Genomic DNA, 27,511 nt, shown 5'->3' with positions numbered 1-27,511 from the left:
GGCAGGCATAACAAAATACTTCACTGAGGGCAGAGAAATGCCAAGTTTCTTATGTGTGGGAGACAAATACACACAAACACACGCATATATCATAAAATAATAATAAAAACCAGCCAATCACCAAGTATCACATGCGAAAAGGTAAATATAAACATTTAAATCTGAAACACAAATAATCATAACAAAACCTAAGTTGATACAGAACCTTTAGCAAATACATTATACTTCAACATGCTTTATGTTCAACAAAATATTACTACTAAATTAAAACGCAGTCATTGACCATAACCAGTACTGCAACCCAGTGAAGGAACTGAACATCACTCTCACAGGTGACACCAGCCGGTCATCAACACAGGGATTCTTTATTCACTTTGTGCATATGAACAATTCAACTCTTGCAATACTTTCCAACTCACCAATGTCTGTTGGTCGCTACAGAATATGTAAAACTTAATACAGTCGCAAAAATATTTATTACGTTTTTAAATGCTCAAGAAAAATCCTAAGAGCTGAGTATTTCCAGAGAGTTATTTAGCGCACTACAGTGTGCCTCACTGATGTGTTTTTAATAGTCTTTGGACAACAATAGCAGAGGAATGAACTAGTTTTGCAAGCCAATACTTTGGTCTTATCGTGGCATTCATCGGCAAGAAGAAAAATGCAAAATACACACCATCTCGCACCATCGATAATAATAAACAAATGCTGACAAGTGACTTCAGATAAAGGCAAAGGTGAAAAAGTGACTTTTGAATAAACCACCCACAGATCAGACCCAGGTCCACAAGCACATGGGGGCATATATAATGGCAGTTTATCATCAATACGAGACTGATAGACAAGTAAAAGGCTGTTAAAGCTCTATTCTAAACTGGAAGCCAGTGTGGGGACTTCAGAGCAGGACTTGAACTTTCATCTCTTTTTTTTTTGTTTCAGTTTTAGCTGAAAAAGAGATCTGACTCTGACTGAAGCTTTAGGTATTCAGAGTCAGCCACGTGTGGGAGTGAAGAAAGACTCAACCCACACTCTCTTCCCCTGTGGCCTCTCCGGGGACGGATTGCGGCGCAATTGCATTCCCTTCACTGCGTCTCACAATCCATAGATCTACAAGCTGCCTCCTAATTAGATCAAATTTCACGAGCTATGCTGTTGATGAAAATCCACCACTGAGGAGTAGAAAAGAGGCAGTAGAGGGCTACTCATCTAGAAAATCTCCAACATAGGCCACTGTCTAACCTTTATAATAATAATGACAAAAAAAAAATTAACAAAGAAATGTGTGTATTTGGGTGGAGTGTGTCTTACGACGTGCCTGAGCAGATGATTAGCGTAGGTTTGCATAAACACAGAGCAGACAGGACACTCTGTTGGCTTTTGGCTATTTTTATTTTCTGAATGTAGTAAAGCAACCACAAGGAACTTAATTTTGTGTCGGTTCTGGGGACGTCAGTTTTGATTTGTTTTGTTTCTTGCATCTCCCATGAGCACTACTGCCTTGAGTCACAAAGATCTTGATCGGGCTAACGAGATGCTTAATCATAAGGTGACGTCTATAAAAATGCGTAATTAAGACTAAGATTAAGAACTGCAATGTGCCAGTGGTGAAACAATGTTAACTTCATATTATAACTGTTCACACACCCAGGTTACATACAAGCCTGCGACTAATAGATTAAATTGCTCGGTAGCAGTAATTTTGTTGATAAAACGATATCACTCCCTCGTAAAGCTTCAGTGAACCTCTTACAAACCAGTCCAGGAGTAAAAGGGTCAATTCAAGATCGGTTTTGAAGCCTTTCAAATCCTGCAATTTTCTCCTTCTCTGTTAAAGGCTGGCTCATTTTCTCAGTATGTGATCTATCACTCTTTTTGTTATTTGGTCAGTGCTTTTTTCAAAATAAAATTCTCAAATGAAAAATCTCCTCCTCTTTGTCTGTGTCCATTAAATTCGGCTTGTGATCTAGGCGTGGACAGACGAGTCAATTTTCTCATCCAACTCTCTGCGAACTATTTCCAAAATACCCCACCACACAACCTTTAACTTTCCTTTAATTGTGTAAATCTGTACAGGTATTGCCTTCCCTGATATCTCCACGAGTATTTCCACACTTCCTCTCTTCAGTACTGTCTTAAAAAATGGAGGCTCTAGCATAAAAATGACACAATCAGGGAGATTAAGCACAAACTTACAAGAGATCAATACATCAACAAACAACCAAATGAGCCTCTGCTGGTGATTGACTGTTTTTGAGCTCATACACACATGCTGGTGAGTCCACTGTGGTTCGTTACAATGCCAAATGCAGAGGAACAACACAAAATTACTTCAACCATCTAACAGCTGAAAAAACTTTTCTTTTTGTTGTGTAACTGAATGAATATAAAAGATGTTCATCTGAGACACACGCTGATGCCATACATACAGTTAACAAGCATAGGTTTGGAAGAAAAACATTCACCTCTTCCCAGTCAGCTGCCCAGTATGGCACTGGAGTAAATGAAGATATGTCTGACACTCCAACACATCCCCGGAGGTGCAGATAATCAGCTTTTCCAAGCAGCATTGGCTGAAACGGGCTCATAAATCTGTAATAAGGACGTGCAGCTTCTCTCTCTTGGTCAGAAGGGTGCATTGAATATTGGCTTCACTGCACGCATACAGTTATCCAGTATGATCCTCACGAGAGGAGGACGGCTTCAGAGCGACAGGCTGCGTCCTCAGAATGTACCTAAGAAATCCACGCCAACGACTACGACCGAGTCGAAGACTGCAACCCTCCTCTCCTCTAACACTTGAATCCGGTCATGACAGCAAAGTGCTGCACACATCAGAGTGACAGGTTGTGCCAGGGACTCCAGGGCAGCCAAAATTCACAGCAGCTCCCCTCGCTTACTGGTGCTGCACACACACACGCCCCTGCAGGTGTGGTCCACACATCATAAACACTTTATTAATGTACAGCAGCGTGTTCCAGGAATAACCTCAGAAGAGCAAGTATGCATGAAACCACAGGCTTTTCTCCAGATTCATATAAGCACAGCGTCAGTTTTTGTTTTTTTCTTAAACCAGCCAGCCTTTGAGCGAATCCTGACATTTTAATATGCCATTAGTAGACATAAATCCCAGCATCTGCTGCTACTCTTCATCTGTGCATCTACTGAAACTATACGGAGACGTTCACATGCTGGACAGCAGACAGAATATCTTGGAGTTTTTCAAAGGCTGAAGGTTAACGGGCTCTGTGAAACATACAGTTTAGTGCCTAAACTGTCTTGTTGCAGCCTTAAGCAGCCAGTGGAGCAATGACATTATGTCTGCTCAGGAGAACAGCCATGTTTGTTGTTTGTCTCCAATAAGCAATTTCAAAAAAGCAAACAGTCTACTGTAAATTACACAGAGCTATTAAACAGTACGATATTATTGTGTTATTAAAAGACCAAAATCAACAAAGAACTGATCCTACTAACAACTATGGTCTGCACACCCAAAGCCTGACATGTCTTATTCCTCAGTGCCATAGGGCTCCACTGTATTGGGCAGCATGTTTCTTTATTCCCATGAAGACCAGGACTGTACTTCATTTTGATTCAGTCTTTACACACCAACCTCGTGCTGTAAATACACGCTGGAATATCAAATGTGTATGAATCAGCAGCTGAAAATAGTCCCGTCCCTAACAACTTCAGAAACTTCACAAAGTTACTGTTATTTACTGTTACTAAGTACCCATCTACTTTAGGAAACTACTGAGCTTTTTTAAAAAATTTAAACTATGTTTGTGACAGATTTGTGACAGACCTTTGTCTTCAACAAACAAATGGGGTTGACGTTGGTCACAGAGTGCTGAGAGACAGTTTAGTTAACTATTTAAACAAATGCAGAACAACACCACAAATTTGTCAACTTCCTTAATGTTTACTAACATTTTGAATTTTGCAGGAATTACTCAAAAGTGTTAATTTATTAACAGTTTATGAGTGAAGGCAAGCGTACGAAACATTTTGAAATCAATTAGGTGTCAACACATCATCTGTTTCTCCAAATGACAAATGTGTTTGAGTGGAACACAAAACAAACTCAGAAAGGTTTCAAAGTGAGAAAGACCATTTAAGTGATCATCTTTGTTTAACTCAGCAGTGAAGAGCTAAAGCCACACTTGACCTAATCTGATTAAGGTAAACAGCTCATCTATTGATACTGTCGGTGAAGTTATCAGAGCAAAGCCTCAGTGATTCGTGGAGTGAGACAGAGGCTGGCCGGACTGAGACTCTCTGCACGTTGTTAGTCCAGTCATTACACTTCATTGCATCAGATCCTGACAAGTAAACGGCTGCCAAATGAAAAGCCTTATTTGGGTTTGGAGAGAAGAAACGCTGTTTTCTCTGTCTGTGCTGGTTTCTGTAAAATATCTGGCTTTAAATTAGCACGGCATTGCTGTTTCATCAAAGAAAAACTACACTGTGATACAACACACAGCTTGAATGTGTTCACAAGTTTCCATCTGATAAAGCTCGCATCCAAAACAGACTTCTTAGTGAAAAAAAAGCCTTGTATACCCTCCAGAAGGGACACAGTCTGATGAATGGTCCAATGATGGTCCCCCCGCCCATGATTCCAACCCTCGCCTCATTTAACATAATCCATAATGCATAAAGATCTAATCTCCACCTGACCAAGTGTCCAAAAAGTAGCTCTAGTGAGTCATCTTTGCTTGAAATGAAACTGATAGGAAATAGCCTGGCCCTGCTGTGAAATTTTCAACATGGAAGTTTATGTGTGTGTGTGTGTGTGTGTAAATTTGTGTGGCTTCAGAGCAGCATAAGAAGGTCAGGGAACAACTGTCCTGCACAACAAGTGCTGTTTGTTGTCTGCTTTGACAAAGCCAGTATAGTGAGGGAGACAAACTCCTCGCAGGAAGCTCCCTGGTGATACTGTGTGTATGTGTCACACAGCAGCAGTTTGAGGAGCCTCACTGTGTGTGTGTGTGTGTGTGTGTTGTGTCCTCTCTGGTCAGCAACTGACCCTGGATTTTATCCCACCAGATTAATTGTTCCACATGTCATCTGGGATTTACTGTTCAAGACAAGCGGGATGTTGCGGATAAGAAAGTGTGGGAATTCTGTGCGAGCGCTTAGAAACGCATCAAAGACGCAGTTTAATGTTCCTCCCAAACGATTCCACAACAACGCACGACTTCTACCTGAAGCCCAGTGTTTCTGATGTGTTTTCACTGATTTGCTTATGACGGTTTTAATTATGATGGTGGTAACCACTTGATTACAAGAATAAGCTGGTGAAGACAAAAAACGTGGCGTGGAATCGTAATTGATCTGGTCGCCATGGTCCGTCCAGGAGTCGTTTCAAACAAATAAAATGGATTTGTGTCGTGAAACAGAAGCCAAAACCTCACTCTTCGCTCATACATGCATCCATGTACTTATCAAAGCAAACAAGTCCACATCCTCATTTCATGACCACCAGCTAGCAGGTCAAGAAAGCTCCATGTATGTGAGTGTTGCTCAGCGGCGAGTGATGCAGGAAGGTGACCTTTTCTCCAACATAGCAGGAAGCTGTGGTCCCACTGGTCTCCAGGCACCCTGTGGCTCGGTGGGGAAGGGTTATTGCTTGGTGGTGGGTGGGTGGATAACAATCAAACCCTCCTGCTGTGACCTCCCATGCACACCTGACACACATCGCCCCACGGCCTCATTTTCCTGCGTGGATTTGATGCAACGTGGACTCAAATCAGAATAAAAATAAAGTGGTGTCAGCCTGCACAGACTAGAGGAACCCCTCTCTGAAAAGTTAATGAAAACCGAGAGGCTCATGACTCGCAAGGGGGATTTGTCGTTGATGTCATCACCACATGTTGAAGATGCATCTTGTGCAAAACAAGAGAGAAAATGTGTTTTCATCCAGCCTCTACAGTAATCTGTAGTGCAGCTGTTGAGCTGTTGTTTCAGGCACTTTTACCACAGCTGGAAGTGGACAGTCCTGACTATTCTTAACACATGTTGTTGATTGTACTGTTAGAATAATTTTATTATCATGCAGCTATGCAAGGAAGCTGATGGTGCTGATAAACAATACAGTTTTGTTTTGTTTTTGTTTAACTGTCCTACTTGTTCCAGTGATGTGGTTTAAATCTGACAAGAAAAAAAAAAAAGCATGTGAAATAAACATGTGCATTCAGGGTCACTACTGGCTGACTTATGCTGATGAGCTAAACGTCAAAACACCGATGAAGAGACTTTCACATGCGCACTCACATACGTTTCTGTTTATTTTCTTCAGCCAAAGTGTCCCTGATCCTTGGTTTATCTGCTGTTGGTGGTAAGCTTACACCAGTTATTTTACAGTGTCAGTGATGCATACAGGGATGTCGCCAATGCAAGGGAAAAGGAGTACACGCCCCCTGTAGTAAACCCAGCTCACTCCACACTGATTAAAAAACATTGCATTATTATTATTATTATTATTGAAGTGGTAAAATGTGAAAACTTAAAATAAGGTTTAGCTGAAGCGGGGGGAAGCTCCTGGTAGTAAAGTTACAGCGCACGCCAGATAAATATGTAGTTTATACTGACAGGCTGGTTGCGGGGTCTGCCTCTTAATATTTCCCTGCTTCGGATGAACAATGGAGGTTTTCAGTCGATACTCTCAGGCTTTGCTGTTGCAGCCTGCTGTCCTCTGAGCACCGAAGGCTGCAGATCACATTTGGCAAGCGGGCAACGCAAATAAAACACGGCTGCAAATCAAACAAAAACCAGGCAACAGCAAAATGAAAATAACAGCCGTGTGTGTGTGTGTGTGTGTGACATTTCTGTGCGCCTTACCTTTATCTTGACTTGAAGAAATGCTCTCCTCCTCTTTCGGATTTGCAACCTGTGTTATTATGGACGTGTTGTCCATGGAAACGAGATGTTGTGTGCACCTTCGGCTACACCGTTTTTTGTTATTATTATTCCTTGGCAAACATTACCAAAGCGTACTACAGTCTGTACACAGACACACAGAGCGTCCGCCGTGTGCGCGCAGCATTAAAATCCCATTTCATTTGAAGCATGCAGTCCCATTCCCGCGGAGCTTCCAAAAACCAAACAAAAAAGACGAAATGTCAGCGAAAAGAAGAAGACGATGAAGCGCGTCCAACATGTGAGGAGACGGTCCGATGATGATGATGATGATGATGATGATGATGTGCGGGAGACAAACAACGCGTCAGTCCTGCGTTCAAGTCGTGTGTGTCCGCTGTGCTTGTTGCAGGCAGCATAGCACCGCGCCTGCCGCCGCCGCTGTACGCTCCGGCTTCACTTCCACACACACTCACTACAGTACCAGCTGCGTGATACGGCTGCACGGTGTTTACTCAGAGATGGCGACCGTCCTGCTGCCACTGGGCCGTGCAAGCAGCACCACAACAACACGTCTGAAACGTCCCCGCTCTCCTCCTCAGTCCAGGCTGAGCAGCCCGCCCACCGCTCACTGCTCGCTGCTGTTCTTCCTCACTGCTTATATGAAGCTCGACAGCTTCAGCAGTGCTCGGTGTCAGTGGAGGAGGAGGAGGAGGAGGAGGAAGAGGAATGGATTTACAGAAAATAATTTCCACGCATATTTGGGAATATGTTTATGGATGCCTGTAAATTGTCCATGAACATGTGGGATGTTGATGTTTTCTGATCACTAGGATTTTAGGAATGCTGAGATCAAGTATAAAATGTTCTCTTATTGCTGCATTTTGTTAAATTGTAATAAAATTGTTTGTTAAATGGTAAGATGGATGTTTCAAAGCCTTCTTCACAATAGCAGTAACATAACACTGGTGACCTAAAACAGTCCAAATTAAAGATTTTGACTTAAAAGAAAATATCTGAATCCAGCTTTAAAAACCTAAAATCCGAACCTCTTCATGGTCTGAAACAATTCCGAGGGCGTGATCTCGATGTCCTGGTGTCTTCCACCTTTTGTGACACAAGCAGCTCTATCCAACAGAGTGTCTTCCAGTTCCTACAGCACAGATTTTGCATATTTTTGTAGCATGCACTAAAATACGACCGTCCAGTTTCTACAGATGAAACACAACATCTTTCATGCTGTGGTGAAACTATATGGACTATCTCAGTTTTTCTTTTATTGGACATTATTTTTCCATAAGAAAATTAATTGCTGAAAAATTAAAGACCATTTACAGTTTTCTGAGGTGAATTACTGTATTTTTGTAATGTGTGTCTTTGTTCATAGTTGTCATGTAAGCAGACCCTATCATCATTGTTTACTAATACTTTATAGGCTGTTAATGTGAATGACTTTGGTGTTCCCGAGATGTGAAAGCCCTTTTGCTGTATGTCTTTCAGACTTTGTCTTTTTAGCTCTTTAGTTCATCTGAGAGATGGATTATTTTAAAACTTGTTATAAATGACTTATTCTTTACTAGATACTTGTGTCCAACTTTTAACTTTTAACTCTTTTCTAATTGATATATAAATCAATATTAGGCTTATTAGGCTTATTAGGCTTAATAAATATAACTTTCATAGAAATGTGTACAAATACATTTTTAAAATCTATGCAGCACAGACTGAAATACCCTCTGACTTTATGTAATCTACATTTCTCACAATGCAAAAATCAAGTGCGTCTTTTTGCCTGGTATTCCTCATCTTTCAAACTCAATAGCGCAGGTTTTTGGCTAAAAATAAATACGATCTAAACTGTGGTAACCCAGATGACTTCATCAGGGTTATTTTCTCAGACTTTTCTCAGAAAACCTTTCATAGCCATTTTCAATGAATACCCCAACCTCTGCAGCATGTGTAAAATTAGCGACTTGCCCATTTAATCTATTGTTTATATCATGCAGCCAATCCCCCCCACCATCTCTTGAAGTGACACCCACCTATGCAGAGAGACCCAGACCCTCCACATGCTCTGATAAACAAACATTATTCATGCTATTTCTGCCTCAGTGGACTGCAGAATAACAACAAGGGAGATAAAGTGGTTTTCTGGTCCACTGCCAGCAGTGACGTGTCTGAGTGTTCGTCCCTCTTCACCTTCGCTGTCACTTTAATGGAGCCGAGGCTCACACAGCCCTGAATGACCCCACCTGAGAGACAAGTGTATGATGGCATATGGACAGCAGGAAAACAGCAGTAAGTGCAGGCTGTCATCTGTTGATGCTGTTCATAATTAGTATGTAATCTCCCAGCCGACATGATGCTCTCATTGTGGGTCAGTGCTTCTGTCCCAATGCTTACTATAATTTGTGTGTACAATTGACACCACAGCACAGGTCCCTGAGCCACTTTGTACAATCACAACCACTTCTCACCACTTGACAGTCAGTTTCAGGTTACTGTGTATGTTAAGACTTCATGGCCACTTGAAATTAGATGGCACAGAGGCTGTATGTAACCGCGCCCTGGTTGCTTTACATATATAGGATGAATAATTCCTCAAAGTATTTGAGAAACTGTAGCTTACTTTCACAAGGGAATGATCAATGATCAATCAGCGTGTAGTCATTGGTAAACGTTTTGGGTGTAGCATCAATAATTAAAGTAGTCAAATTCCAATCAGACTGTGTGGCTAAAAAGTGAAATTCCCCTCAGGAGTGTGTGGAGGCCAAAAACGGAGTGAATATTGTGCTTTCTCGCGTGTATGTCGCGTGTATGTGTACGCGCAAATGTTTGGTAACAAGTTTGCCATAAGGTAATTGCTTGTTTTCACTGCCCCCTATTGGTCAGAATCTTATTACTGCAGGTTTAAGAAAGATAAAAAAAAAAGTGTTCTGCACGAGGATTAACACCTGTTACAGGATTTGTTTTACAACCTGGCAGTCCAAAAGTTGTTCTTATTAATGGCTAATTGCTAACTGATCGATAAAGAACTGGTACATGCATTAATGAAGTCATTAATTAGAAGTTAAAAACCGTTTAAAATGCATGACCTATGAAATGGCACAAACAATGACAAGTGTGGGGTTTTTTTTCTTCACCTTCTAAAGATTAGATAGAGTTGCTTACCTACTCAGTTGATTTATCTCTTGTAGGCAAAATGTTACATCAGGGTTGGTTATATATTAAGAACGTTTACTTTAATGAAATTCTGAAGTAGAAGAATGAATGGTTGTTGAGCATAGCACCTAAGAGCTTATTCGGTGCACAGATAATCATTCTTTAAAGAAAAAAATTGCAGCTGCAGGAAGCAATCATTCCCTCAGCCACTTGTTGGGAAAGAGCAGCGAGAGTCTAAGGGACAAAGAAAGATCTGCACATATTGTAACGGCTGAACACCACCTTAAAACATGAGCCTAATCACTGGAGGATTCACTGCTTGATCATTGACATCAAACATTTCTGGTCTCTGACATTTCCCTCTGTGGGGGGAGTGAGTGACATGACCCTCGAGCAACACATGTCTGTTTGATGAATAATTAAAATGTGGTCTTGATATTATCTCTTATAAGACACAAACAATCTTCTCACCCTTCAAATACATTTTGTGTAATATCAGACTGCAGGGCCCTTCACACACACACACACACACACACACACACATCTTTCATGTTGTTTCCTCAAGATGTTGAGTCGAGCCTACAAGGTCAACGCCTTGTAAACAAAACACGGCGAGGGACACAGTTCAGTACAGAAAGGGAGAATGAAGAAACAATGTGAAGCCGTGTATTTGTAATAACCCACGTGTGTCTCATACAGGCTATTCATGGCACTTGGAAATATAACATGATTAGATGGGTTTAGTATCTAGAATCTCAATTTCAAAAAGGCCTGGACACAAATTAAGGACAGAAGCAATAAAAGATCAGAAAAGGCATTAAAATGTGCTCACATTTCATCCTGAGTAATCTGATATCCAGATGGTAAATCTTTCGCAGCTCAAAAATTTGTTTATGATTTGAGGAACTAACCCCCTCAGATCAATCTTTGCACAAAATGATCAAAAGAACACTAATTGTTCTTCTGATTGCAGGATTTTCTTCTTTAGAAACAAAAAAAAATAAATTGTGTCCCTGTGGCGCCCCCTTGTGGAACAGATCCAAACTGATTGGAACCTGTTTTATGTTACATATGTTCTGTGTGTTTTACTCTGTTGTTATGTTGTCTGTCATCATCAAACATATGACAAATATATAAAAATGTAACTTTTAATGTCATCACCACAATGTTGTATGAGACGTCTTCTTATACAAGAATTTTATAATTGATATTATATTTTGATTTTTGATTGATATTATATTTGCTGTGTGTGTGTGCACGTCACTTGGGTGGGTTAAATGCAGAGCACGAATTTCATTGGAGTGAGTTCCCTCCAATGACAAAATATGTCACAAGTCACAAGATATTAGAGCGAGGACCAACTGTTTCATTTTTGTTTGTTTGGTGTTTCTGGTTCCAACTCCATCTACATTTCATTTCTTCAGTTTCAGGGTCCTGGTGTTGTGCATGTTAGCTCGCTGTTATGGCTCACTGGCACAGAACAGTTATTAATGATATTATTATGCTGTGCACTATTCCTACTGTCACCACTCAACATATCTGCTGTGAAAAAGGCTTCAGAAATTAAATTTGGCAGAGAAAGGGAGAAATTGACGAGGCCAACAATGCAACAAGACCACTTGTTGCTGTTTACTGTCAAGCAACACACAAACAGGGCTCTGCCATGCAAGAAGAGAATGAAAAGACCTTGAGAAACCAGCAATCACCAATCAAATGTCAGGAAATCTTTCCAGCACTCAGGGTTATTGAAATGACTGAAATCGTGAAGGTCAAATCTTTTCAATCATCTGCTAAATAAGGACAGGTTGTAATAAGGCTGATGTGATGAGATTTGAGCTGTGGGGATATGTGAAGTGTCCTGTGAAAGGAATCATCAGCTGCTTGTCTTTACAAACTGGCAATTCTGGTAAAGCAGTCAGACAGGGCTGATACCACAGGATAGATTGTTACTGGGTTTATGTGAGGTTTGGATCAAATGCTGCTTTCCTGCTCTCTTGTATTCTCCACAATTACACCATCATGAAACTGTGAGGAAACAAAGAGGGTTTGAGCAAATACTCCCCATACTTTACTCCTGACTTTGAAATTAAATGTATGAAACTTGATTGCAGTTAAATATGTACCATACATACACAAATAATATAATATTATGTTTAAAATGCCTTTAGAGTGTACTATGTGTTATAATTAAACAAAACGGTTGCAAACATTGACACATTTGAACAAAGTGGATCATTACACAAAATAATGTTCTTTTACTGATAAACCAAACAGTTAAACATTAGATTGTAAATGCGTTAATCAGATTAGATTAGATTAGATTAGAAGTTACAATTTTGACTGTTGAGTTAGTGACAAAAGTATGATTTTCTTAGAAGGCCTTGTTTATGTTACAACATATTCTGACTCAGTATTTAGAGAAATACGAATGTAATATCTGTCTATACTTGAAATGCTAGAAGCGAAGGCTTAACTACCATGACCCGGATGACTGAGAACCTACATTAACATATCTCTCTATACAAAATATTTTATTTTATTTTATTTTATTTTATTTTATTTTATTTTATTTTATTTTATTTTAGTTTATTTTAGTTTAGTTTAGTTTAGTTTATTGTAACATACGTTTGACGAATCTGCCGACATACTGTCAAGTGCTCGTAGCGGGGAAGCGAAAGTGCTTGCCCGGAGCGGAAACAGCGTTTTACTTAATTCCAGAGATTTCATCATTCTCTTCTCGCATTACGGCGGTCCATGCTTCGTAAAGCAGCATCAGCACTGCTGAGGACCAGCACTGAAATTTCCTTCTTCTGTCCGGTGTCCACGGTCTGGTTTGTTCGGCAGTCGCTCCGCCATCCGCACCTAAATAGGCAGTTTTCAACATCGATCTGCTTGTGTAAGAAAAAGAAGCAAAGCTCGTGGCTGCAGCTGGCGGAAGGACAAACCATGGACGGAAATATTGAAGAGATTCTCGCCCCTTTGAGGCTTGCAGTCAAGGAACAGGTAACACTTAACTGCTATTTCACAATCTCAACGGATATGGACTCGGTTTGTTTGGGATTAGATAATATTTTATTGCCTTTGTCACAGTCGGCGTGATAGCTTAACCAGGCTAACCGGCTAACTTAACCAGCTGCTAAAGTAAGCTGTCAATGAATGAAGACAGCTAATGCTAGCTGGCAGTCATGTCTGCGCCCTTTGCCACGTTTCAGTGTGCTGCTGCTGCAGACATTTGTGAGCAGGGTGGGGTTAAGGGAAAAGACCGACTTAATGCTGAAACAAAAAAACAAGACTAGGTAGAAACATATGTACATGAACATGGACGGCGTCTGCAAGGACGATGTAGCTGCAAGGACAATATTTTCCGTATAATGGAATATATCATATATTAGGATGATTGATTTGAAAAAGAAAGTGTTTTTATTGTAATTATTACTGTTCTAGTTATCCGATAGCTAATTGCTCTTTATCACTGGTGTTGTACAGTCACTCTGTATTAAGTGTGCAGCCTCTCTCGAACCCACTTGGGATTTGAGTTAGACTTTTTTGACCCCAATGAGGAAAAAAAGAAGTAGAAACAAATCAGCTGACTGCTTTGTTAACATGCCCAGGCTTGGGTCGAAACGTGTTTGAGGCTGATTCAGAGGTTTGCTGTATGCCAGTCTCAAGTCACTTCTCTGTTTTAGGGGGACCTTGTGCGCCAAATGAAGCAGGATGGAGCTCCTGATGTGGATATCACTAAAGCCGTGGCTGAACTGAAAGCAAGGAAGAGAATTCTGGAGTCCAAGGTGAGAGGAGTTCAGCTGTGGATATGAACACAGTTTATTCTGTCTTTAAGCATTTTACACATTCTCTGCCGAGCCTTACAGAATTTTGCTGAAGGAAACAAAAAAAGACATGACAAATAGGATTTGCAATTCTAAGTGGTTTGTCATCGCCACACTCGTCGGGTCTCCCTTAAATAACCAGGCTGTGCTGCAAAAATTGATGCACTGAAATTAAAATGTGGGGATCATGATTACAAGCAGGCTGGTTAATGGGATGCGGTCACGATGGATTTGATTAGAGGATACATTCAGTTTAGAAATTGCAAATTTGATATTTTGGAAGTATGGCACCTGTTTTAAAATTGTATGTAGCCTAATCTTAAGCCCAGAGGTTCACTAATTACAGTTCAGAGCTTTGAACCACATGTCAGAGTCTTCAGAGAGGGGAAATCTCATCTTGTCTAGTCTTGAATTACTTGACCAAAGCTTCAAGGCATCTTAGCTAGCGTCGTAATGCGTGAACCAGCACTATAATCTTCTAAATGCAAACTGTAAGAAGTGATGGAAAACCATAAAAGCTGAAACGTGGAGCTTTTCAAGCTTCACTTTAGTTTATAAGCCCACTTTGTCAATTCATAGCATTTTGGCCTATGTGAGAAAAATGTGGTAAACATCAGTGTCATTGCAGGAACTGTCATTACAACCCAAAGATGACATTGTTGACAGAACCAAGATGGAGGATACCCTCAAGAGGCGATTTTTTTACGACCAGGCCTTTGCCATCTATGGAGGTAAGACTTTAAAACAGCTATAAGTAAAGGTTTCGCTTGGTGCCTAAATCTTTAATACATAGTCTTTAAGCATTCTGTTACCATGCAGTAATGCTCCTTAGGTGTGAGCGGCCTGTACGACTTCGGCCCTGTGGGCTGTGCCCTGAAGAACAACATCCTGCAGGCCTGGAGGCAGCACTTCATCCAGGAGGAGCAGATCCTGGAGATCGACTGCACCATGCTGACCCCCGAGCCTGTCCTCAAGTAGGTGCCTTGTATTGCTGTTGATACAGGTGTGTTTTGTCACCATAGATGCATATGAGTTAAAGTATAATCATTATTCATTTTTATGCAATTGTTTATGTGTATTTAATTGGTGGTAATGTTAGAAGCTGCTGCAGGGAGTGCCTGGTGGTTCCTAGAGTCAGCTCCAAAGTGCTGAACTGTGGGTTTTTGTTAACAGGCACATATTGATTCTGCAATTTTATGCATGGAAACTGCCACTTTAGCAGCTTTCCATAGCCCGGTTGCAGATACACTGTTTGGACTGATTTAAACATTAATAAAACTTTTAGAGAAGTCTAGATAACTCAGACGTGGGTGTGTTGGCTTGTCTTTTTCATAGGACATCAGGACACGTGGACAAATTTGCTGACTACATGGTGAAAGATGTCAAGAATGGTGAATGTTTCAGGGCTGACCACCTCCTCAAAGGTAAGACTCTTCTGCACGTGCCCGTGTATGTATAGAGACAGTGGCCAAAATTGCTGCATGTAAACTATAACCATAAGCACCTCCAGCAGAGGTCTTTGTGAGCTTTTCATCTGAATTATTCATGGGATTCTGCAGACGGATGGGATGGACATGGTCCAGACTTGTTGTGCCGTCAGTGGCTGCTGCTGCTGCTGCTGGTTGGTTCTGCGTATCACTTTGTGCCTGAGGGAGAACAGAAGTGGTTGCATCAGCAGAAATCTCACAGGGCTTTCGTGGCAATACAAGCTGCTGGAATAACAAGGAGTGGAGCTGTGCCAAAGAGCTGGGGGGGGGGGGCTGAGATATAAGGAGAACTTGTCATTTCCCAGACGACTTGGAGACTTAGTTGGCACAGATGCCAAAAAGGGAAAGACGTGATGAAACTTGAAAATGTTCTGTCGTATCCGAGTAGATCAAGTGACATTTTGACATCTCACACTTGGTCTTAAAAGGGTTTAGTCTCATTTTTACACTGTAGGCATAAATGGAATGAATTAAAATCAATGTCAGTTTCTTGTATTTGGCTCTATGGTCTGTCAAGGGCTGTTACATAAGCACGATTGTCTGTGAGAGCATTGTTTACATGTTTCTGTGTCCTGCAGCCCATCTGCAGAAGCTGATGGCTGATAAGAAGTGTCCAGCAGAGAAGAAGACTGAGATGGAGGAGGTCATCACTCAGGTCAGTGCTGACTTGGGCTGCCACTAACCAATGAAGTAACAAAGAAAAGCAACAAATGTTTACATTTAAGAAGCTGGAACAAGCAAACATTTGACATTTTTCTTTGAGCCAACACAGAATTGATCGATTAATCAACTAATCATTTTAACTGAGATAAACTGTGCTTTTGAGGGATCATGTGTCAAAGCATTTTTGACAGGTTTTCAGGTGATTCACTCTAATAGTTTTTTGGGTTTGTTTTTTTTTAATATTACTCTCAGATGGACAACTACACCCAGCAGGAGCTGACTGATCTCTTTGTGAAATACAACGTCAAGTCTCCCACCACAGGAAATGACCTCACAGCTCCCATCTCCTTCAACCTGATGTTTCAGACGTCCATTGGACCAGGGGGGAATATGCCAGGGTAAAATGAAGCCTAAAACCGCAGAGAAGAATTTTACCTTCATGTTGTCACATTCGTATTATAGTTGAGTGACTTTTGATCTAATCTGAATTTGCAGCTATCTGAGGCCTGAAACGGCTCAGGGAATCTTCCTCAACTTCAAGCGTCTGTTGGAGTTTAACCAGGGAAAACTGCCCTTCGCTGCTGCTCAGATCGGAAACTCCTTCAGGAATGAAATCTCCCCTCGCTCTGGACTCATTCGTGTCAGGTGAGAGATCCACTGTTTCCCCTGTCAATATTATTATTATTATGAGTATTTTGTGTCAGTACTTGTAGAGATGTAATCGCTCCGCATTTCTGGACAGGGAGTTCACCATGGCTGAGATTGAGCACTTTGTGGATCCAAATGAGAAGGTCCACCCTAAATTCTCTAATGTAGCCGACCTGGAGATCATATTATACTCATCCAAGGCTCAGACCAGTGGCCAGTCTGCACAAGTCATGAGGCTGGGCGATGCTGTGGAGCAGGTGGGAATCACTACAATAACTTTTTGGACTTTTGTTTACATTTATTTATAGTCTGGATAATTCTGACAAAATCACATCTTTACTAGACTTTTTGGTACATTACAAAAAATCTAAGATGATTTTCAGAAGGCATTTAAAAAATATTTTTTTTAAACTGTGGCCTCAAAGGACAAGAATGAATTCTCCATATGTAAGATTGCATTTTGAAGTTGATTCTTATCCTCTGTCTCATTTAGGGAGTGATCAATAACTCCGTCCTGGGATATTTCATTGGGAGGATCTACCTCTACCTTACAAAAGTCGGTGTTGCCAAAGACAAGCTGCGTTTCCGACAGCACATGGACAACGAGATGGCTCACTATGCCTGCGACTGCTGGGATGCTGAAACCAAAACCACCTACGTATGTTCTTTTCCAGTTTTTTCTCTCGACTTATCAGGTGGTCAACATACTCTGCTCAAAGAAAATGCTTGTCCCCCTGCAGGGCTGGATAGAGATTGTGGGGTGTGCTGACCGGTCTTGCTACGATTTGAAATGCCACGCACGAGCTACAAAGGTCCCTCTGGTGGCTGAAAAGCCTCTAAAAGAACCCATATCCTTAAAAATGGCAGCACTCATCTCTGCAAAAGAAAATCCATTTTTCCATCAAAGAACATTTTAAGTGCCCAGATGCTTCGCTATCCCTCAGTTATTCTTCTTAACTCCTCTGCACAAAGTTGTAAATGTCGTCCAGTTTGAGCCCAACAAAGGAGCCATTGGGAAGGCGTATAAGAAGGATGCCAAGCTAGCCATGGAGTATTTGTCTATTTGTGATGAATGCTTCATCACAGAACAAGAGCGACTGCTCAGTGAGACCGGGTGAGTGCTTTTAACTGAAGTCATGCAGTTTGCGTGCTTGAGGACAGATGATAGTTGATATAATAACAAAAGTTTGAAGCAGGAAGTGGATCAGGCTGTAATCTTCTTTGCATCCTCCTTCAGCAGACTGATGTGCTGACAAAAGAGAAGAAATGAACAATCTGACTTTATCAGAAACTGGAGAGCTGTTTAATTGAACATCAAAGTCAATACCTAAATAAATACATCTGGATCACTAAACATCAAACTAAAACTGATGAATACCTAAATAAAAGAATAAATGAGCTGTTCTCAGAGCCAAGTTCCAGCAGTACAGATAGTTTGCAAAATGTCCTCTCACTGACCTCTAGTGCTGATGAAAACATCTTATTTTTACTCTCCAGAGAGTTCACCATCGAGACAGAAGGCAAGTCGTTCAAACTCACGAAGGACATGGTCAGTGTGAAGCGGTTCCAGAAGACTCTTCATGGTGAGATTCAGAATGTATTTTTATGTATTGTGTTTGTCCTCTTAACATCTTAAGGTCATGCTGGAAAGCAGTCCATAAATAAGTCCTATCATATGAATGCAGCTTCTGTAGCGCATGTTTTCCATCTGTGTTTGTCTCTCACAGTGGAGGAAGTTGTTCCCAATGTAATCGAGCCCTCCTTTGGCATCGGTAGGATCATGTACACCATCTTTGAGCACACATTCCATGTCAGAGAAGGCGACGAGCAAAGAACAGTAAGTCAATAGGCCTGATCTACAGGATGGAGTTGGGCTGTCACTCAACACCATTATGTAACCTGTAATAAAAATGACATTCATGTCCCTGCAAAAGGCCTTGTGGCATTGCTAAATATGCTGTAACGTGGACTGTTCCTGTGCTGTTTATAAAAACCTAGAAATATCTACATTAAACCCTAGAAAAGGTTTTATTACTCACGTTAATGTACTGTAGTGTTTTGTATATGCTTACTGGCTGGTTAAGATTTTTGTTTCCTCTTCCACAGTACTTTAGCTTTCCTGCAACTGTAGCTCCATACAAATGTTCCGTCCTGCCTCTGAGTCAAAACCAGGAGTTTATGCCCTTCGTGAAGGAATTATGTAAGTGCCCACATAATAACGTATATGTTCTATTTCTGTCTGACAGTAGGGAAAACACCACATGCTGCTGTGTTGTTAAGTCTTTTCTTTTTCCCTCTTAGCGGAGGCCTTGACCAAAAACGGTGTCTCTCACAAGGTGGACGACTCTTCAGGGTCCATCGGCAGGCGCTACGCCAGGACGGACGAGATCGGAGTGGCGTTTGGTATCACCATTGACTTCGACACAGTGAACAAGACGCCCCACACGGCCACTCTGAGAGACCGAGATTCGATGAGGCAGATCAGAGCTGAGGTACAGCGTGACTTCCCTCATTTGTGTTTTTTGTTTGTTTGTTGGTTTGTTTGTTTGTTGGTTTGTTTGTGTTGTTTATTAAATAGGTCCAACATACTGTTTACATCAAATGCCTTTTGCCTGAACTGATCATTCATTAGCAGCACACACTATGGACTGTCTCTATGCATGAAGTCACTTTTGCATGTGTAGAAAGCACTGAAAGTGCTTGAAAAAGATGTGGATTAAAAAAAAAAAGCTTGAATTTATATATGGCTGGTTATCAGCACAGCACAACTGGGAAGTGTTCATTCAAGCCTTTGTTTTTTAGTTATTGTCTCTGAGCTTCTGTAAAGCCTGCTAGTTCTCACCAGTGTTATAACACTATTTAACCTTGACTTTGATGTTTAAGGGGTTGAAGTTAATTAGTTCATGGGTTGCTTCCCTGTAAATACAAAACTTCTACAAGACAAACCAAAGTATTTTTGGGTTAAATGTAGCAAAGGTTTAATGTATGAGCATTTGGTCTTTCTTTATTTATGATAATAAAAATAACAATAATAAGAGTAACATTTGTAAGGAGCTTCAAGGTGTCCAGCATGTCATCTGTGATTTCAGACACCATTTAACACAAAGCAAACATCTTATTCTCTCCTCAGGTCAGCGAGTTGCCTGTGATTGTTCGGGATTTGGCTAACGGCACGTTGAGCTGGGCCGAGGTGGAGAGCAAATACCCCATCTTTGAAGGACAGGAGACCAGCAAGAAGGACACAGTCGAAGAGTAAAGCTTACTCGTCCGCCAGTCACTCCATGCAGATCCACAGACTTGTTGCACTTGCATCACCAGGAAGAATATTGCAACTGTATTGTGATAAGCTCGAGTGGTGCACCGAGCCCTCGTGTTCCACACCACTGCAGTCACTAAAATGTCATGTATTCATCATATCTAACAGTTGTGGAAAGCTTGCACAGGACTGTTGTTTCTTTGATGAGCAACCTTTCATCCGTGTTATGACCATGTCGATACATTTTAAAAGGGAGAAAATGTAATCAGGTTGTTTTCGTCAGTGGAAGGAAGGCTTCCACCATTCCAGTTTTCAGACAGAGTGGATTGAGATAATTAACGATTTAAATAAAAACAGCCAGCACTTACTGGACACGGGCATACGATGTTTTCTGTCAAGTTTTAAAAGCTTCACGCACTGAGTGACGCACGAGCACTTGTGTCCGGCATCAAGTCACAGAGATGGTCGCTCAGTTGAAAGGTGGAACCCAACAGGCTCAAACGTGAGCTCAGGTGATGAAATCAACTGATGACCAAAGGCAAACAGGAGTTAAAGCCTCAGCTGTAAAAGTGACTATAAAGTGAAAGGGAAATTAATGCAGCTTTAACGTGTGTAATGGCTTAAATATCCTGACAACATGCAGGATTGTGATATAGCAGCAGGTCTTGATGTGTATTATTAATTGTGACCACTAGCTGGCGCCAGACGGAGCTTCATCACGGGGATTGGACTGGACTCGAGTTAGCATGTTGGGGCTCGCGGTGAGTCAATCAGCCTGCAGGAGCACCACGTTTCAATAGGCTCGAGGGGGCCCAGTGTCACAATGTAGTTCCAGTATCTCCATTTGTGTCTACTTTGTGCTCACATTTTGCCTGTTCCTAAATATACTTATGTTAAACCAAATAAGCAAATAATTCATATTCAGTTTTAGGTAGGCAGGTATAGGTTGGGAGTCAGGGTCAAAAGGATCGGTAAGGAGGGTTGGGCAGGTCCTATTTGTTCTTTCCTTTCTATGTAAGGCAAAATAAACGTCTTGTCCGAGTTTCCTGGATGATGCAACAAAAAGCAGTCATTTCAGAGAGCACGGCTCAGAAACATGCGCCTCCCCTTGTATTTCAGTCAGCTTATATATCAGAAAAGCCGCAGGAAAGTGAAAACAGTCGAGTTCCTGGCTGGTCGCAAGAGGAGCGCGCTGCATTGAGAAATTACCTGACGACATGGAAGAAGTACTGGCGCCTTTAAGGCAGGCTGTGAAGGAGCAGGTGAGACATTGCGACGGGATACTCACCTGCAAAACAACAGGATGAGATGAGACTTTTTCCAGTGATGACTTGAAGTGTTGATTGGCGCTTCAAAGTGCGTCTGAATCTGAAATGAAAATTAGCAAATGCGTTAGAAACGTGAAATTATGTTATCCTACTATCATTACAGTTTATGTTTATCTATTAGGAGGAAAACTAATTCATCTCCGTGCAGAATTTGCTTGTTTGCTTTCACTGTTGTCCGCGGCGGTTTCAGGGATTTTAACGACTACAAATCACACAGAGCCTCATGGTGTGAAAGCTAAAGAGAAACGGTATAACGGAAACAGGTATTTGTCACTTTAATGGCACATATTACAGATCACAAATAGATAAAATAAATAAATAAATAAATAAAATCTACAGGTGGATCCTATTACATTATTTCTAAAAATACAGGCAATTGTATTTGTATCCGTTTCATATTCAAAGATTACAGGGTTTTTAATATCCCATTAACAAAATGATCTTTTTAACTATAATTTCAAACTGAACAATTTCAAATACAAAAGAATAACAATGTTAATTAAGGGAAAAGGTTAAAATAAAAGCCTGGTGTGTCTCTGCAGGGTGACCTGTTGCAGCGGTTGAAGGAAAAAGGAGCCACAGAGCAGGAGCTGAGCAGAGCCGTTGCAGAGCTCAAAGCCCGGAAGAAGGTTCTTGAAGCAAAGGTGAAGAGTCTCACCCCTACAGCACAGCCATCCTGACATCCTTTTAGTTCCTCTTTCTATATGTGTCATAGGATATTTTCAGTTTCAATAGGTCTTTTGGTTCAACGAGTAATTTTCTAAACCTTCATGCAATTTTGCACTTTCACCTGCAGGAGTTAGCTCTGCAGCCCAGAGATGACACAGTGGACAGAGCCAAGATGGAGGATACCCTGAAGAGGAGATTCTTCTACGATCAGGCTTTTGCCATTTATGGAGGTAATGAACAGCAGAGCATGCATAGCTCCAGGATGATTTTACCCAAAATGTTCCAAAGTACAGACTAATTCCTGTTTGTGTCTCAGGTGTGAGCGGCCTGTACGACTTCGGGCCTGTGGGCTGTGCCCTGAAGAACAACATCCTGCAGGTGTGGAGGCAGCACTTCATCCAGGAGGAGCAGATCCTGGAGATCGACTGCACCATGCTGACCCCCGAGCCTGTCCTCAAGTAGGTGCCAAGCTGAGCCAGAACACTCCAGCTTTCCAGAAAGTTCGACTTGCATGAGGTCCATCCTGAAAGCTTTTGTCTTTTTGCAGGACGTCAGGGCATGTGGATAAATTTGCTGACTACATGGTGAGAGATGCCCAGACAGGAGAATGCTACCGCGCTGATCACCTCCTCAAAGGTGATTTTGTCGTACCGTCGTTACATCATGTAACCTCCCGCAGGTGTCCATTATTTCTTTGGTTGCTAACAAGGTGTCAGATTTCCTCCCTAAACAACAGAACGACCTGATTACCTGCAGGCCAAACATTCACTCATGGTATTTTTGAAATCTTCACTGCAGAGCAAGTTTTAAAAGAATGTTTAAGATGATCTGTTAGCACAGGTTTTTACCTGTCTTACTGGTCCTGACGGGAAGTAGAAGGCCAGCTGTCACTGGTTTTGAGCTGAATTTGGAGTCCATCTGGACATCCATGAATGCACTTCATATTTGTGTAATTTAAAAGCGTTTGTGTAATAATCTCAGATTTGTGGCTCAGATTTGTGGCTGTGGTTCTCAAGCTTTTTGAGTAACAGCTGAGGTGTTTGTTTCCTTGCAGCTCACTTAAAAAAACTGATGTCTGATGAGAAATGCCCTGCAGAGAAGGTGACCGAGATGGAGGATGTGATCACTCAGGTGGGCGCTTGACAAACACGCCTTCTACACACATTCATTCACACGCACACACACACACACACACACAATGCACACACAGACTCACGTGTGAAGTTACTGAATATTCTGATAATTCTGATGGTTTGCTCTCTGCTCTAGATGGACAACTACTCCCAGCAGGAACTGACTGATCTCTTTGTGAAATACAACGTCAAATCTCCTTCAACAGGAAATGACCTCACGTCTCCCACCTCCTTCAACCTGATGTTTCAGACTTCCATTGGACCAGGGGGGAATATGCCAGGGTACTGATCAATAAAAACACGGTTTTTACATGGGAAAACATTATCCGTATTAAAACTGTGTCACCTGACTGTGTCTTTGCAGCTATCTGAGGCCTGAAACGGCTCAGGGAATGTTCCTCAACTTCAAACGCTTGCTGGAATTTAACCAAGGAAAACTTCCCTTTGGTGCTGCTCAGATCGGAAACTCCTTCAGGAACGAGATCGCTCCTCGCTCCGGACTCATTCGTGTCAGGTAGTCAGAAACTCCCTCAATTAATCTAGCGCACATTTTCATGACTGTATAGTGGGATGTAAAATTCTCCTGCTTGCAGGGAGTTCACCATGGCAGAGATTGAGCACTTTGTTGACCCAAATGAGAAGGTTCATCCGAAATTCTCCGACGTGGCCGACCTGGAGATCTTGTTGTTCTCATCCAAGGCTCAGACCAGCGGCCAGTCTGCACAAGTCATGAGGCTGGGCGACGCTGTGGAGCAGGTGGGAATCACTACAATGACTTATGTGAATGGATGGTGTGAACATGGCTGGTCTAATGTGGACACGGTTACAGATGGTCGCTGAGAAATGAGTATGTGTTATACATTCTGGATTCAGTATGTGCCATAGAGATGTCTTTCCTTCTTACTTTATTGTGGTATTTCTATGTTTAGTAATGTAAACTATCTGAGTGCTTCTTTGACCACTAAATAAATATAACAGAAATGATCTTTGAAAGTCTGTCTCCACGGTAATATCTTTAAATCTTCTTCGTGTCTGTACTGCAGGGAGTGATCAACAATTCAGTGCTGGGGTACTTCATTGGAAGAATCTATCTCTATCTAGCTAAAGTGGGCTTGTCCAAAGATAAAGTGCGCTTCCGTCAGCACATGGAAAACGAGATGGCCCACTACGCATGCGACTGCTGGGACGCCGAGTCCAAAACCTCCTATGTAAATCTTTTTCTCTTTTACTCACACATATAAACTGAGAATTTTGCAGCTGTGGACATGAGTGAAGATGAGTTGTTTATCTCCCTCAGGGTTGGATTGAGATTGTGGGCTGTGCTGACCGCTCCTGCTATGACCTTTCATGCCACACCAGAGCCACCAAGGTCCTTTTAGTGGCTGAAAAGCCCCTGAAAGAACCCATATCCTCGAACTGTCCCAGTCCAGCAACCTGCCAACAATCTAATTATGAATATATTTTGAGTATAAAGTGTGTTTATGCTGTAAAAATTATGTAAACATTCATGCAACAAAGGACAACAGCGGCCTCTAGTGTTAACTACTAAAGTGTGTTTTTCATTATTACCAATGGGAGTCGCCAAAGTCAGCAGCATAAAATCTGGATCCTTAAAGTCCTATTTCTCTCAAAAATACGATCTTTTTATCATTGTGACAAAAGGGGAAACTTCTCTGTGATCACTTAAGTATGGGTTTAATGTTTATACATTAAACCAAATTCAAATGTGATTTTGTGACATCACAACAAGTTTGGAAACAAACAACTTAAAACAAGCGCTATGTGGAGACCTGAAACCACCACTACGAAAAACAAAATAATTTGCATATTCACAAATTTTAATTAGGGTAATGATTTGATTTCCTTTTAGAATTTAGGATAGTGTCTGAAATTCACAGTTTCATTTATGACAAAGGCCTTTCCAATATTTCTTCTGTACCAACTGACAATTGGGTGCACTGTCACTTAATTCATACTTTAGATTCATTCTTCACCATGTGGTAAAATATTCTTAACTCAAGGTGCACTTACTGTCATTTTCTAGAGTTTTCTGTCAGCTAATTGAACTTCCTTCGTTTCTTTAGCTCGTAAAACGAATGCCTGTGTTCTACTCCTTGACTTCCTCATACAAAGTGGTGAATGTTGTCCAGTTTGAGCCCAATAAGGGGGCCATAGGATCCGTCTTCAAGAAGGATGCCAAGTTGGTTCTGGATTACCTGGCTGTCTGTGACAAATGCTACATCAGTGATCAGGAGAAGCTTCTCAATGAAAAGGGGTAATTGCTGGCTGCTGTGCTGACTGCTGAAGAAAAAAAAATCCATCAGGTTTGTTAACCAATGAGGTAATTTGGTGATGTTTTCATGTTTGTGTCTGCAGGGAGTTCACCATTCAGACAAGGGGCATGACATTCACACTGACCAGAGACATGGTCAGTGTGAAGAGGTTCCAGAAGACTTTACATGGTAAGAGTCGATACCAAGCCTGCCTCAGAGCTGTGGAGTAGAACAGTGAGTTCTTCATGTGGGAAAAAACAACCGTCTCTATTTTTCCACAGTGGAGGAGATTGTTCCCAATGTGATCGAGCCATCCTTTGGCATCGGCAGAATCATGTACTCTATCTTTGAGCACTCATTCCACGTCCGACAGGGCGATGAACAGAGGACGGTGAGGATGCTTCTACAGGAAGGAAACTGAGTGAGAATCGTATGCTTGTTTTAACTGTTTCACTTGTCATTTTAATTGAACATGACTTATTTCTCGTCCAGTATTTCAGCTTCCCTGCCATTGTGGCTCCTTACAAATGTTCCATCCTGCCTTTGAGCCAAAACCAGGAGTTCATACCATTTGTCCATCAGTTGTGTAAGTGTGATACTGACTTTCAACTTTCAGTACAGTATTATTTAGTTTAAAGAAGTAGTTTGAAATTTTGGGAGGTACTCACATTCTTGGAGCTGGATGAGAAGAAGAAGACCACTCTCATATCTGTGTGTTAAATATGAAGCCGCAGCTAAGTGACAGCTTAGCATAGCATAAAGACAGGAGACGGGGCAACAGCTACTGTCTGAATATATATATTGCATTTTGTTTAATTTGTACCAAACCTCAAGCTAAGCTAACTGGCTGCACACTGTAGCTTTATATTAAAAGGATATTTATTCAGGGAAGTACTGATCTTCTCATTTATCCTTCCAGTTTCCCACAATATCAGACTATAGTGTTTCTATATCTAGATATTTTGTATTTATTTAGACTGATTATTAAAGTGTGTCTTCTTCTTTTCCGTGAAGCCATTGCGATGACTAAAAACGGTGTGTCTCACAAAGTGGACGACTCTTCAGGATCCATCGGGAAGCGTTATGCTCGGTCAGACGAGATCGGGGTGGCGTTTGGCATCACCGTTGACTTTGACACAGTGAACAAGACGCCTCACACTGCCACTCTGAGAGACCGAGACTCGATGAAACAGATCAGGGCCGAGGTAAAACAATCCGATAACCGCAGTTTAAATGAACAAAGGCTTGTACAGTATCACCTGTGCGGATATTTTTAACATTACATTATATAAAATCACATTGCAGGTCGGTGAGTTGCCAGCGATGGTTCGAGATCTGGCTAACGGCACCTTGACGTGGGCTGAGGTGGAGAGCAAGTACCCTATCTTTGAAGGACAAGAGACCAGCAAGAAAGAGTAACCAGACTCCTCTAATGTCAACAGAGGGAAGACATTGTCAAAGAAGAGTTTACATTTTAGCACAGCGATTTTTTTTTTTAAACAGAAAGCTTTTTTGTCTCATCAATTATAGTAATACGTGAAATATATGTTTTACTCAACTTAACTCAGTTACACAGACTGTAGGAAAGCTCAATTAGTCACAAAGAAGCTCGGGGGGCTAACACAGTCATCTGTGTGGCCTCAGTGTTACTGTCACCTGAGCAACTCTCTAAACAACCCTCTAAGGATGTGTAGCGCTGATACTGTGAAAGCTGAAAACATAAACACAGCCAGGTGTTCCCTTGAGTTTCATACGCTTTATATAATACTGTATGCTTTGACTGAATTTTTCAAATAAACCACAAACTGCAAGCTTTTGTTCTGTGTGTAAACACGTCCCACTATTTTCCAGCTGTACTTAATGCATTGTACTTCATGGTGCTGTCACTAGACGGCACTGCATGTCGTTTCACAGTTCAATGTAGAATGTGAGGCATGGACGCTTGGCTACAGCTCAAAATTGCTGCAGGCTTAGACCCTTCCAAAACAGATCTGGCAACCAGGAATATGGAAAATAGCAACAAGAGAAAAGAGACAGGAGGACTTTAGTTATGCAGCATTTGTTTAGTGTGTCAAACAATGACAAGCTTAATGTAGACAGAAGCAAAAATTCATGGTCAGGTGTGCTGTTTTGCTTTTTCTAAAGTTTGACATGATTTCCCCGTCCAGACACCAACTCTGTTCTGCGCATAATAAACCTACTTATTT

The 27,511-nt window shown here is 41.4% G+C and overlaps 3 protein-coding genes and 1 non-coding gene across 7 annotated transcripts in view; 3 read left to right on the top strand and 1 right to left on the bottom strand.

Annotated features, from left to right (window-relative positions):
* Positions 1–7,518, bottom strand: part of ctdspla (CTD (carboxy-terminal domain, RNA polymerase II, polypeptide A) small phosphatase-like a) — a 29,259-nt gene extending 21,741 nt beyond the window's left edge. Inside the window, exon 1 of one of the 2 annotated variants that reach the window (XM_046371529.1) lies at positions 6,841–7,518. In XM_046371529.1, coding sequence (XP_046227485.1) covers positions 6,841–6,916 — 76 coding nt within the window. In that variant the 5' untranslated portion in view covers positions 6,917–7,518. The remainder of the gene's footprint in view (positions 1–6,840) is intronic. The other variant, XM_046371530.1, reaches the window with a different exon arrangement.
* Positions 7,519–12,728: 5,210 nt separating this feature from the next.
* On the top strand, positions 12,729–20,281 carry LOC124049703 (glycine--tRNA ligase-like). The gene is made up of 17 exons (XM_046371634.1): positions 12,729–13,023; positions 13,707–13,808; positions 14,476–14,578; positions 14,680–14,821; positions 15,183–15,271; positions 15,913–15,989; positions 16,250–16,395; positions 16,493–16,642; positions 16,740–16,902; positions 17,139–17,303; positions 17,386–17,493; positions 17,614–17,759; positions 18,143–18,228; positions 18,373–18,482; positions 18,752–18,845; positions 18,947–19,137; positions 19,776–20,281. The coding sequence occupies exons 1-17, from the start codon at positions 12,775–12,777 to the stop codon at positions 19,899–19,901; spliced, it is 2,247 nt and encodes a 748-aa protein (XP_046227590.1). The 5' UTR covers positions 12,729–12,774; the 3' UTR covers positions 19,902–20,281.
* Positions 14,964–15,098, top strand: LOC124050027. The gene has a single exon (XR_006841535.1). It is a non-coding gene; the product is annotated as a small nucleolar RNA SNORA84 (small nucleolar RNA).
* Positions 20,282–20,407: 126 nt separating the features above from the next.
* On the top strand, positions 20,408–27,122 carry LOC124049704 (glycine--tRNA ligase). 3 transcript variants are annotated; one of them, XM_046371637.1, is made up of 18 exons: positions 20,408–20,662; positions 21,021–21,163; positions 21,772–21,873; positions 22,026–22,128; positions 22,215–22,356; positions 22,446–22,534; positions 22,953–23,029; positions 23,168–23,313; positions 23,396–23,545; positions 23,625–23,787; positions 24,075–24,239; positions 24,329–24,436; positions 25,161–25,306; positions 25,408–25,493; positions 25,586–25,695; positions 25,797–25,890; positions 26,319–26,509; positions 26,610–27,122. In XM_046371637.1, the coding sequence occupies exons 2-18, from the start codon at positions 21,119–21,121 to the stop codon at positions 26,721–26,723; spliced, it is 2,031 nt and encodes a 676-aa protein (XP_046227593.1). In that variant the 5' UTR covers positions 20,408–20,662; positions 21,021–21,118; the 3' UTR covers positions 26,724–27,122. The 3 variants fall into 3 exon arrangements, with proteins under 3 accessions (XP_046227593.1, XP_046227594.1, XP_046227592.1); XM_046371638.1 differs by lacking the exon at positions 21,021–21,163; XM_046371636.1 differs by lacking the exon at positions 20,408–20,662 and having other exon boundaries at positions 20,705–21,163.
* Positions 27,123–27,511: the final 389 nt, after the last annotated feature.

This window comes from Scatophagus argus, chromosome 18 (assembly GCF_020382885.2).
Source record: "Scatophagus argus isolate fScaArg1 chromosome 18, fScaArg1.pri, whole genome shotgun sequence".
NCBI classification, from domain to species: domain Eukaryota; kingdom Metazoa; phylum Chordata; class Actinopteri; family Scatophagidae; genus Scatophagus; species Scatophagus argus.
Note: the sequence above shows the minus strand (reverse complement) of the source record. Positions and strands in the feature narration are given on the sequence as shown.